The 12,928-nt window shown below is 42.1% G+C and overlaps 1 protein-coding gene across 4 annotated transcripts in view; it reads left to right on the top strand.

The window, feature by feature from the left end:
- The window catches only part of MYO16 (myosin XVI), a 418,633-nt gene that overhangs the window by 109,685 nt on the left and 296,020 nt on the right, over nucleotides 1–12,928 (top strand). For all 4 annotated transcript variants that reach the window (XM_064440435.1, XM_064440442.1, XM_064440450.1 and 1 more), the window contains exon 2: nucleotides 488–751. In XM_064440435.1, the coding sequence (XP_064296505.1) occupies nucleotides 526–751 (226 nt within the window). In that variant the 5' untranslated portion in view covers nucleotides 488–525. The remainder of the gene's footprint in view (nucleotides 1–487; nucleotides 752–12,928) is intronic.

Here is a 12,928-nt window from a genome sequence, read left to right as displayed (position 1 = left end):
ACAGAGCTGTCCCCTGAAAACCAACTAGCAGCAAGTAGTCTCGTGGTCTTCGTTCTCAGTGGCAAAGAGAATATACTAGGAAAGATCATCCCTGTTATTGCAATGTCAGTAAAAATATCAGATTTAGTGGTAATGACAAACGAGGCATCTGATTTAAAGGTAATGTTATGAATGTTAGGATTAACTGAAACAAACACAAATTTGTGACTGGGTTCCACAAGAAGATTTCAATATCTGACAGTTTCATTAGAAGATTCTATTTGGATGGCTCTGTAGAATGCAGAAAAAAAAAAAAAAAAAAGAAGTAAATAATAATGATGATAATGCTGCATCCTCTCTGTGGTCAGCACTGGTCGAGCAGGAGGAGGTCACATGATAGCCTTCCACATGGTTCAAAAGGACAAGAAGAAAATTGGTGGAGGTTTCATGGCACATTTGAAAACACGCTGTTGCATGATCTAAATGTGTTTTCTTTAATTCCTTACAGGCTGTTTCCAGCTATGTAATGTTTTTCGGTCCCATGAGATGGAAATTGAGCAGTGCTTGCTGGAGTCCCTCCCCCTCGGCCAGCGGCAGCGGCTGGTGAAGCGGATGCGCTGTGACCAAATAAAGGCATATTACGAGAGAGAAAAAGCTTTCCAGAAACGGGAGGGCTACGTGAAAAAACTGAAACATGGAAAGAATCATCGAGTTCATTTTAACCTTGCTGATATGATACAGGATGCAATCATACGTCATGATGATAAAGAAGGTACTTAGTAATGTTGAACTACTTTTTTCTTTTGCATAGCTGAAAGTCTCAGAGGAAAAGCTTACCTGTTCTGCTTACCTATCTTTGGGAAAAATACAATTTTACATGGTAGTAATCATAAAGTGACTGTCATAATAGAACATACAGGCATGTATTGCACACAACATATTATAGCGTGTTACTGAAATGAATAAGGCATAAAGAATAAACCTTCAGAAACCCAATGACTTTAGCCTGAGGTTAATATATGTATAAACTAATATATTTCAAAACCAGTACGGACTATGATCATCATTACGTGTGGCCTCTTATATACCTACACGAGCCATAGTATTTAACAAATTTTAGGGGTTCTGTTTTTAGCTTCTTGGCATTGTTTGAATGCCTGGTGGAGCCAACAGTAACCTGAGGCATTTTGTAACTTACTCCTCAAAAAAGAACCGAAACTTGCAGTAAGGATCTCTCAAGGTTTAGAAGTCCCCAAGAATCCCCATGGTGTTGTGTGGGAGGGACAGAAGAAAGGAACTGCAGCTTTTAGCAACCCCTTTGAAAACAGATTTTATGGCAGCTCATTGTAAACACATTAGCACAAAACTATGTGAATAAGGGAGGCTTTGAAACTGAGTCCCATCACGCAAACAAACTGGCAAGTTCCTCCTAATTTTTATCAGTTTGAGCAGGTATGGGTTTTTTACTCACTCCTGAATCTGCATTTTAATGGGCGTTTGATCTATCATTGCTTATCACTGACGTATAGCTCAACCCATTTAGATCTACGTGGGAAATGAATCAAAGAGCTCTTCTCTTCAAGTGAGTGCTCAGGGTGTTGTTTATAACTCAATTACAAACAAAATTCACAACCTTTTGTTCCACTCTCCTAGTGTGTAAAAGCACAGGGATTATAAGTGAAGATCTTCTTCACCCATGTTCCCATAGCTCCCAGCTTTCTCTAAACACGAAGCACAATACTAGAAATGACTTCCTGCATTCTGTAAAAGTCAGATACTTGAGGCTATTTTTGACATTTATGCTGAAGAAAGGTAGCTTGCTCCTTGGAGTGGTGATGGGGCATCAGCAGTCTTTTGTGTTGCCCATACTTGGGCTTAAGCTGTACCTGAATCAGAACAGAAGGTTCAGCAGCTGCTGAGGCTGAATAGCATGAGCATAAAGGGAAGATCTTTCAGGCAGAGGAGGAGAGTAAGGTGGGGGAAAACCAGGGATGGTGCGCTTGAAACAGATGAAGCAAGGAGTTCAAATAGCGCATGGGCAACCCCAGTAGGACTAACAGCACTCTCCTGAATTTGATGCCTGTGGTCCTTTCACAGGACTATGAAAAAGTGTGGCTGCTGTCCTGCAAGTGCCTGTCTGTTGTGATATTAGCCAAAAGTTCCCAGAGCCGGTTCCCTTTGAGCTGAATAATGCTATACTAGGAACTATTATCATGTGAGCCAATAAAAACAAAAATTAAAAAAAACCCAAACCACTGTTGCACCTCATACACATAAGAGCAGCTCTCTTCCTCTTGTTGCTGAGTGGAACACCCAACCATGACTCTGAAGTGAATATATATCTACACTGGAATTTCAGGACAAATTAGACATATGCTTTTGTAGTAAGTATCTTTGTCATTTACTGTGTTGGTCTTGCTTTATGGAGCATGAAACCAGATTCCTTTCAGACAAACCTGAACGGGAAGATGTGCCCTGGAGGCACACCTAGTGCCTCCAAAAGTAATGGGTTTTCAATCTGTAAGGCCAGGCTAGACATCAGTTGAAGTAATCCCACTGAAACAGGTATAGTTGAGGATGTTGGGCTTGGAGACCACCTGCTTCCCTGGTTTGTTTATTTATTCATATTTCAGTCATTCATTCAAAATTTGTCCTTCATATTACACATTGCTATTTACTAATGGGTATATATAGCCAGAAAGCTAATTGTGATGGATCCTGATAATTGCGTGCTGTATCCTCCACCTCACTGCAGTTTCACATCAACTTTACCTGCCCGGCTGGAGTAAATACAGCTCTGGTGTGAAAACGAAGATCTGAACCCTCCCCTTCACCAGGTCCTAAGGCAGAAATGACTGCAACAGAAGGCTGCAGATGGGAATGAGCACACATTTCCTGGCTCTTCAAATGTCACCCCATCTCTTCAGCTCCCTGCTTCTGGTGAAACAGCCTGGGGGACTGAGAAAGAGGTTGTAATACTGGGTTAAGCAAAGGCGGGAGACAGGTTTTAACAGCCTGTCAGCCTTCCTTTCTTCCCATAAATTTTTGCCTGGCCTCTGGGATCTGGCTTTTACTGCAGAGGGTGCTCAGTAACCAGCAGCATTCCCAAATACACTCAGATTGACGATGGGGAACCAAATTCAGTACAAAGGGTTTAAAAAATGCTTCTCTTTCAAAAAGCTGAGCATTGAACAAGGTTTTTCTAACAGGTAGCTGAAGGCAAGTAAGTAGCAGAGAAGTACTTTAACATGAATTAGTTATAATAATTTAATGATTTAGAATAAAAGCCCTATTGCTATGTCAAGTTAAGTTGTTATCCTGTGAAAAATGAGATTCACACTGATATGGATCTTGTATATTTTGGAATAAATGCTGAAAGTAATCAAGATGAGAATTCAGCAAATCTTCAAAACCATAGACTCATAGAATCATTAAGGTTGGAAAAGACCTCTAGGATCATCAAGTCCAACCGTCAACCCAACACCACCATGTCTCCTAAACAATGCTATGAAGTGCCACGTATATGCGTTTTTTGAACACCTCCAGGGATGGCGACTCCACCACCTCTCTGGGCAGCCTCTTCCAATGCCTGACCACTCTTGCAGTAAAGAAATTTTTCCTAATATCCAACCTAAACCTCCCCCACACAACCCGAGGCCATTTCTTCTCATTCTGTCACTAGTAACTTGGGAGAAGAAACCACCACCCACCTCACTACAACCTCCTTTCAGGCAGTTGTAGAGAGCGATAAGGTCTCCCCTCAACCTCCTCTTCTCCAGACTAAACAACCCCAGTTCCCTCGTCCTCTCCTCATAAGACTTGATCTCCAGACAAAATTCAAAATTCAATAAGATTCAGTTTTGCTTACTAAACATTAATAATTGGCAGTCGGGCATTTTAATGCATTTTGAATATCTTTACTTTTTCAGAGAGAATTTAATTTTTACACTAGACATTTTGTTTATAATGAGATATTTGATAACAAGCGTAAAGCTGTGTTGCAGCATATTCAGTACGCCAATAGCTTCAGTGGACTAAATTCAATCAGGTGACACCTTTCCTTGTGGTAATTAATTTTGTGATCTTGAAGTGCAGGGGCTTCAAAATGGTGAATTCCTCTGGAGGTATAATATAACTAACATGACTGTGAACAAGCCTCATCCTGCCATTTAGGATGTAATGACAGACTGTGATGTCCAAGAGGAGGACTGTGCAACCTGGATGGTTTAAATAAAATAACTGGCTACACATATATGAAGTCAATTTTGTGATGAGAATGTAAATGTAAATTGTAAAATGTGATCCCTGGGTTCAAAGTGTTTGTAAGTCCTAAGCGTCACAGCTTTTGGGATATGGGGTTTTTGTAAACTGAAACTGAACGTGTCAAGGCTAAAATTCTGAGCTTCACAGAATCACAGACTAGTAGGGTTTGGAAGGGACCTCTGGAGATCATCTTGTCCAACCCACTGCTTGAGCAGGAACACCTAGAGCAGGGGCCACAGGATGCATCCAGGCAGGTTTTGAATGTCTCCAGAGAAGGAGACTCCACAACTTCCCTGGGCAGCCTGTGCCGCTGCTCTGGCACCCTCATGGGAAAATTTTTTTCTCATATTGAGGTGGAACTTCCTCTGTTCCAACTTGTGCCCATTGCCCCTTGGCCTGTCGTTGGGCACTATTGAAAAGAATCTAGTTCCATCGTCCTGACACCCACCATTTAGATATTTATAGGTATTGATGAAATCCCCCCCCTCAGCCTTCTCTTCTCCAGGCTGAACAAACCCAAGAGTCTCAGCCTTTCCTTATAAGGGAGATGCTCCTTTCCCTGATCATTTTTGTAGCTCTCCACTGGACTTGCTCGAGCAGTTCTGCGTCCTTCTTAAACTGGGGGGCCCAAAAGCAGACACAGTACTCCAAATGTGGTTTCACGGGGGAGAGTAGAGGAGGAGCATAACCTCCCACGACCTGCTGGCCACACTCCTTTTAATGCACCCCAGGATACTATTGGCCACCTTGGCCACAAGGGCACACTTCTGGCTCATGGTTAACTTGCTGTCCACCAGCACTCACAGGTCCTTCTCAACAGAGCTGCTTTCCAGTAGTTCAGCCCCCAGCCTGTAGAGTTTTCTTCCATTTTTGCCTTTGGAAGAGGGTGTATACATCAACAGAATTATGAAAGAGTGGAATCATCCTCAGAAAATTGCAACCAGGCCTATTTTGTTTAATTTTTAGATGTATTTTGGAATTGTCTGCAAATCTTGGTCTTTTGAAGGCTTTACCGATAATTATGTGTTTCCTTCATTCTTTAAATTGAAGCACTACCAATGTCTGTTTGAGTATCTTGTCCTCCTCTGAGACTGTTAAGCCAAATCATGTTTTGTTGATGAATCAATATCAACAGGATGAAGGTAAAGCTGGAGTAGCTTTACTTGGTGTGCTGGTTTTGGCTGGGATAGAGTTAATCCTTTTCACTGTAGCACCTGTAGCAGTCAGGGACCTTTCCAGCTCCCCATGCTCTGCCACGTGGGCAAGAGGATGGGAGGGGCAGGGCCACAGCTAAGACAGCTGACCCTGATTGGCCAATGGGATGTTCATTCCATACCATGTGATGCCATGACCAGTATATTAATGGGGGCAGCTGGTGTGTGGGTTGGCTGTTGTAGCTTGGGGACTAGTGGTGTTGAGTTGGTGAGCAGCTGTGTCACGTGTGGTTTGTTTTGGTTGTTCATTCCTCCTTCCCCTGCTCCTGGGTTTCATGCCTTTCTCATTATTTTCCTTTGTGTTATTGTTGCTGTTGTTGTGATTATTATTTTATTTTAATTACTAAACTGTTCTTATCTTAGCCCATGAGTGTTACCCTTCTGATTCTCTCCCCCATCCCACTGGTGGGGGAGTGAGTGAGTGGCTATGTGGGGCTGAGTTGCTGGCTAAACAGTGACACTTGCTTTGGGATCTGGTTATAAAAAAATTATGTTGGTTACATACTGATTAAGTAGAAAATGTGGATACATTGCATGGGGCTCATGGAAGAGCAACAAACCAGGAGGAATTACAGAGAGTGATTAAAAAGGAGGAGAGGAAGACCTGTGAGAGTGATAAAGCACTGCTTACATCTGAACAAGTTTGAATGCGGATGGTAATAATTCAGTAAGAACAAACACTGGTTCTGTAGGTGTAAAAGACAGCTAGAGAGGGATGTTTCACAGTTCTGTGAAGGGAATACAAAAAGTGAAGTATAAACAGTGGAAGGAGGATGCAACAGTAGAATAGGCTAGAAGGAGCTTCCCAAGTGAAATCCAGGGACTCATTTCTTAGGGAATATCATAAACTGGACAGCAGTTATATAGAGATTGGACAGCACAGTTAGAAATGGTGAGAAGCCTGGTTTGGTAGGTGAGTTAAATTGGGTCACGTGAACATATAGAGAGAGGATTTGTAATGTGGGTAGTGCAGAGGCATTTTGCACCTGAGTTGTTTGGAATTTCACTCTTAAGAACCCATTGTCTTTGTTATTAATGAAGAATGCAATGTATCTTCTCCAAAATTACTATGGCAGCTGTTACTGGGCACAAAATACATCTCTGATGCTGCGTGCTAATAGGTGTGATCATTAGTTGGCATTAAAACTCATTTTAGAGTGGGCTTTAGAAAGTTTTACCAGTGACCTGCTTTGTCTGACCTGTTTGGAAATGCAATATCTGCTCATTGTACTTCTCACAAAGTCAAAACCTGGCAAAATGTTGTATTTTTGTTCTGTTGGGAGGCATTTAAAATTACTTTTTTTCTGTTGTTCCTGACTGAAATTTGATCTTTTACCTGAGCCAGGGAGACTGGAGGAAAATGCTCCTTCTCTTTCTCCCTGCAGCTTCCTGCAATTTCTCTTTTTTAAAGTAACATGCTTTTTAGTGCTGTTGGTGGGCCACATTCACCCACGCTACTAACAGTGAGCATTTTGAGAGTTTGCAACTGTCATTCTTGGTGAGGACACGTCTAGAAGCAGAAGCTGGTGAATAAGTGAGCGCACTGGGTTTTCTGACACTGGTTTTGTACACCTCTGCTGCTGGCAAGGGCATACCTGTACTGCGTTTGCCTTTGAATCCTATACGGCTTTGTTCTGTGAGGTGTTAAATCCCTGTTAATAATGGACATCAGTCATATAATTTTACTGCAGATGGGGAGATGTGGCCGAGCAGGCTTCTGCATCCCATTCCTTCCCACTGTGAAAGAGGTGTCCGTGCAGCTACACCTTGCGTTGGCGTGGACTCAGCTTTTCTTCCGTGATATGCACACTCCAGTATTTGCTGAGCCTGCACATCAGCTTAGATGCATGTACAAGTAATTAGGAAATGAACTGAGCAATCAGGAAATGAACTGAGTGAATCTGAGCTGCAGTTTCTGCTTCAAATAGAAGGTAGTCATGCTGAACAGATCTTGGTGCTTTGGCCTCTTGAGAATAAGGGATATGCACCCTCCCTGAAGCAATGGGGGAGTTATTGCCACTGACAACAATGGGAAACAGTGGCTGCTTTGAAAAAGCAGCTAAAAATAATGTACCTGAAATCTATCAGAGGGGGGCAACTAAAGCACTGGGTTTAGTTTCAGCCGCCACCTTTGGGTATGTTCTGTAAGCCAGTCTTTCAGAAATCCTGCAACATTGCCCAATCATAGGACTGTCAGAAATTCGGTGTATGTGGTATCTTTTGCTCTGAAAGCTAAGTCATAAGGTAGTCCTGAGCTATACCGTAAGGTGTGCCATGCTGGCAGGGCGTGGAAGGTCAGGGTAGGAAGCCCAGAGAGCTGGCAACTCAGTCTTGAGACAAAAGAGGTGCTCCTGTGAAAATCAGCCTTTCAAAGGGGAAATGCAGATTCCCTAAACCTAATTAAAGCCTATTTCATGCTTTTGATGGGCAATATGCCGATTCTGTGGCAGCACTGTGATTCTGCATGACACTATACCAAAGTGAATGAGTGTTAGCACTGATGCTGCATCTGTAATAATGATTCTTGCCCTTTCTGTGGAGGCTGAGCCTGACTCTGTTTCACTCAGCCCTCCTCTACTCTGCCTGAGCTTCCTCCCAACCCTGCAGAGCTACCGGCATGGCCCTTTGCCTTTAGCAGTAGGATGTGGTGGCTGGGGACAGCCTTATTCTCCCTCTTCTCACCAGGGGAAGCCCAGAAAAGGTGGTTTAAAAAGCAGAAGAGACCAACATCCTACTTTTGCCGTAGTGTCTGCTGCCGAGGGAGGCCTCCCAGGGCTGGGTCCTACCCCCAGCAGATTGGCTGCAGAGTAATTGCTTAGTGCAGGGAAAAAAACAGGGACCCTGTCTCACTCCCCCCTCCCTGCTGTGATGGCAGTATCTCTAGCCATTCGAAAGATTTAATGTTCTTGTGAGATTTGGTAGTATCACGATATTTGAGAGCATTGGAGTAATCAATATAATGGGAGGCTTTAGTATTATTAGTTATTTTTTGTGAGCACTGTGTGATGTACAACACTGTGATAAATTTCAGCTACAATAACGAGAAGGCTGTGTAAGGACGCATAAAGGGGATGGGTACCGGTGGGGCTGGTGCTGGAGTGTAATTTGCATCCTAACAACTTTGGGTTATGAAAAGAGCCCAGGGGAAGGGAAAGCAAAACCTGTTCAAAAGAAGAATGTGTCTGAGGTGGCATTGGGAGCTTTCAGTGGTTAGGAGAATGTGTCAAAGATGTTCTAGTGGCTGTTCCTACTCACAGAAAAAAGTAAAGAATAATTTGAAACAGAAAACTGAGGCTGAAACTGAGCTGAAGTAAAGCACATTTTAATGATTTCCTTGCATTGTTTCCAAATCTACTAACTGACTTCCTATTTTTGCATCTTGTGGCAATAGGCTTGCTTATGCTTTACTGTTCTCTTTTTCCAGTACAAACAGCTTGGCTGGTTACAGACAAGTTGTTCTGGAAAACAGTGGGTCGCACTGCCTGTCTGGCAAACCTATCAGGGCAAACTTGCTGCTCCTCAGAGATCAGGCTTAAGGGCTGCCAGCAGTCTTTTTAAAAAGCTGGAAGAGCCAGGACGTGAGCAGCAGCTGTGGGTTTATGAATGTAAGACTCCATCCGGGAAACCTGTTGTCAGGTAGCAGGAAGCTGGAGGAAGAGGCTGAGGAATGAGGACGGCTCAGAGTGTGTAACTAGACTGTTAATTGCAAATGTTTCTATAATGAAGAAGAGAGGGAACATACCCAGCTAACCTGTCTGCCCTCGGGATTCTGACTTTCAAGTACCTTTTTAGATGTTCAATGACACCCCTTCCTCTCAAACTGACTGCAGGCACCTCTTCTGATTTTACCTGTTGCATGTGCTGGGGTGAGTGGTTGGAAAGCGAGGCTCTGAGCACGGCAATGCCTTGATGGTGGAATTCACCAAAGCCTTGCATGAGGGTTGCTTTTTCCTGTGTCAGTGGTTCAGAGGCATCTTTGCTACTAGGCAAGACTGCAAGATAAAAGAATATGTTTACTAAAGGCAGAGAACTGCAGTAATAGAACAGATTTACAGAAAGATGCAGTGACAAACCTCATTATTATGCTTAATATCTAGGAAAGAGGTGAAAAATAGGTGTAGCATTAAATCTGCCAAGTCTTTACCATTAAGCTGGAGTTTTCTTAAATTAGGCAAAAAAACCACCCCTATCTTGATTTAAAAAAAAGTCACCCTTTTCAAAAGAGAAGGGCCTCTGTGAAAGTTCAGATCAATCTTCTATGCCATCTGAAATTAAAATAACCCATGCTTGTTTACTTCCACCTTTAAAAATCTTCCTGCTTTTTTCTCTTATGATTAATATTTAGTATCAGCTTCTTTCATTCCCTTCTCCTCCCAAAGGTACTTTAATTAGCATTTCTTTTGTATAGCGTTTGTCTCATCTACAGCCCTCTGAAGGGGCAGGGGTAAAATTTTATAAGTGATGTGATGGGAAATATTAAATGGATGGGGTATTTTACTATATATATAACCTTGTTATATGTGTATTACCCCAAGAGCGTAAAGGCCAGAAATATAAACGTGGTTGGTAAATCAGGGTGAGGTTGTGTAACCTGAGCAGCTTTTCCCAGTTCTCTGGTTTTTTTGGTCTACAGAATGCCGACGCTCTTGATTTTATGCTCTTTTTTGGGAAACCATCTCACTTCCACCAATAAACTCTGGATGCACCATTCCAACCCTGAGCAGGATAGAACGGAAGCAGTTGTAGTGTGTTTAGTATGCAGGTGTAAACCTTCACAACAAAAGAATGCCTCCAAAATAAAAAATGGAAAAGTTGGGTCAAAACCTATATTAATAGGAAATGAGACCAATTGCACCAATTAGTAATTTACTGCATAGTGAAGTCTTGAGGAAGGACAAGACAAAAATCAAATTAATCTAATCTCAGTGTGAGGAATTTAAAACCCAGCGTAATCAAGAACATTCAGAACAGAACTGCAGGGCAGCTAAAATGCATTTGAGGGATTATATACTCTGTTTCTCCTTACCTTAACGTGCCCAGTCCTTTTAAAAAATTTAAAACACAAATAGATTTCTCAAGTATTATCTTGCTTTGTTTTAGGATTGTGCTAGTAGTATTTAATACATTCTAACTTTAGATTACTATTTCCTCTTACTCTAAACTTCATCTAAACTTCTTTTTCCCCCCTCCAACTGGGAGAGCATATGAAATGCACTATATATGTACTAAGAGGGAGGTTTTCCCATACAGAGCTAATTTGGATTTTACAGTTAGTTTCCTTTGCATTGGAGGAGAAATCTGTACACTGGGTGATAATCTAAAAGTGACTATTGGCAAATGTTGGTTTACCAGGAACATAATTGTAGAAGAAATCACAATACTTATGTACGGTAATTTATACGATTTAATATTTATTGTCCAATCCTTAAGAGACGTGAACACTAGACACTGAATAGTGAAGTCAAGAGACTATTCAGAGCATATGAAATTAATGAAGTGCACAAAATTTTGCCCAGTTGGGACTCTTGGGAAGAAAGAAAAGCATATACTGTAATACTGTAAATAAATACATCCACAGGAGAGGCGAGTACACACATTCTGTGTTGGGAGCTCCTGCTCTGCGTCTGGGAACTTTGGAAGACATCAACACAGCTGACTCAGGCATGCTGCTACTGACCTCATCAGCTCTGTAGATAGAAAAATGAAGTGCCAACCAAGCATCTCAGTCCACCCATTGATGAAGAAGCTGTTTTGGAGGCCTGGAAGGTAGAGGCACATTTCAGACGAGAGCAAGCCTTCAGTCCTATAGGCTCAGCATGGTTGTTAACCTTGTTAGCTCCACGTGGACTGAATTCAGCAACACAAGGCACCTTTTTGTTATGACACAGAGAAACATAATGCCTTTAGTTATTGGGTAACAGATGTTAAGTAATTAAAGCAGCCCGTTTCAAAAGCAATCATAAAATCACAGGGAGATGAAATTTGAATACACTGGAATTCCTACAGGATTCCATATGTGCTTTTTGGTTTTTTTGTCCACGTGTTTACATTTTTAGGAGTTTGGTAAAGCTGAGATGAGAACTGAATGTGAAACTATTTTTTGTTGATAAAAAATATGTATGATTCCTAATATAAAACACTTATTTAATTGGAAAAAGTAAAACTCACAGAAGAAGGCATAATGTCAAAAAAGTGAAGGACAGGCTTGATGGTGTAGATTTTATCTAGCCCTTCTGTTCTCCCTGTGGACTGCCTAACCGCAGAGTGCCTCTGCTCCCTGGCTTCTTTTCTCTTAGCCCTGAAATCTCCCTGGGTTGTTTCAGCTGCCGTTTCTGTTTCTGCACGTGCCCAGAACTACCTTGCTTTGAACAGCTGTCTGTCTGTGCCCAGTAGGGAACTACAGCCAAAGCATCCCTCCATTTTGGGTCCCTCCCTGGTAGGGGTTTTCCCACCAAATGTAGTTCATCTGTCTTGCCATCAAGCGGATGAAGTTATAGGTTCCTCCTTTTCTCCACGAAACTGAGGTTGGAGATGTCCCCCACCCATTTTTGCTGGCCCAAAAGTTGTGCCTGTGTGTTGCTTCAAGAGCTGCATTTCTCTCTCCCACTGCTGCTTCTCTCCTCTGCTCTCCCCAGCCCCACATCTCGTCTCTCAAGCAGTGTCTGACCTGGCATGGCTTCCTCCCGGGGAAGGGGTCTGACAGGTGAAATGAATCGGGATGGTCTTGCTCATGGTATAACAAACTGCAGAAAGCTGACTGCATAGTAAGCTGTTGTACAAAGCCTCGATGTTGTCGTCATCTTTGCTGCTCACTGCGTTTTGAAAAGAGGAGCACATACCAGACCCATTTCACATGTTTAAGCTCTGAACAAATCAAGACCGAGGTAGGTGTTTGAACTTAGCAATTCCCATTTGATGTTTTTGGGTGTCTCTGAGTTTACCCTGAAGGATTTGTTGATCACCTCGCTGAAAAGTATGCCTTTTCCTTGCTAGAATACAGAGCTTCTAGAAACTTAGCTTTTGATTTTCCTTTGAATCACAGATTCCTCAAATGTAGGCACTGAATTTCTTGCTTTGTATGTAGGCAATTCCATTCTGAACCTTAACCCTATAAATCCAAACAAGAACAGAATTGGTTAACTAGCAATCATAATTTTAAATGTTGCCTCAATTACAGGTGTAAAACATAACACGTATGAGGAAACCTTAGTCCACATTTTTTCCTAGGAATTGTATTTATTTCCTTTTGAACACATTTTCAAAATTCTCTCTTCTTTATTGTGGCGGGCTATGATATAAAGCTTTTCTTCAGCGGGACAAGTCAGCACGTAAATGATTCATGACTTTGCATGATCAGGGTCTAACTCAGGAGGCTTTCACAAACTCAAATGTTGAGAAAAAGTATTCAGAAGCCCATTACCCCTACACAAGAATCCAGCTTTTCAAGAGTATAATCTGGTCTGAACAGATAA

The sequence above is a fragment of the Phalacrocorax carbo genome, chromosome 1 (genome assembly GCF_963921805.1).
Source record: "Phalacrocorax carbo chromosome 1, bPhaCar2.1, whole genome shotgun sequence".
NCBI classification, from domain to species: Eukaryota; Metazoa; Chordata; class Aves; order Suliformes; family Phalacrocoracidae; genus Phalacrocorax; species Phalacrocorax carbo.
The sequence above is the reverse complement of the archived record's forward strand: the minus strand, read 5'-3'. Positions and strand labels throughout refer to the sequence as shown.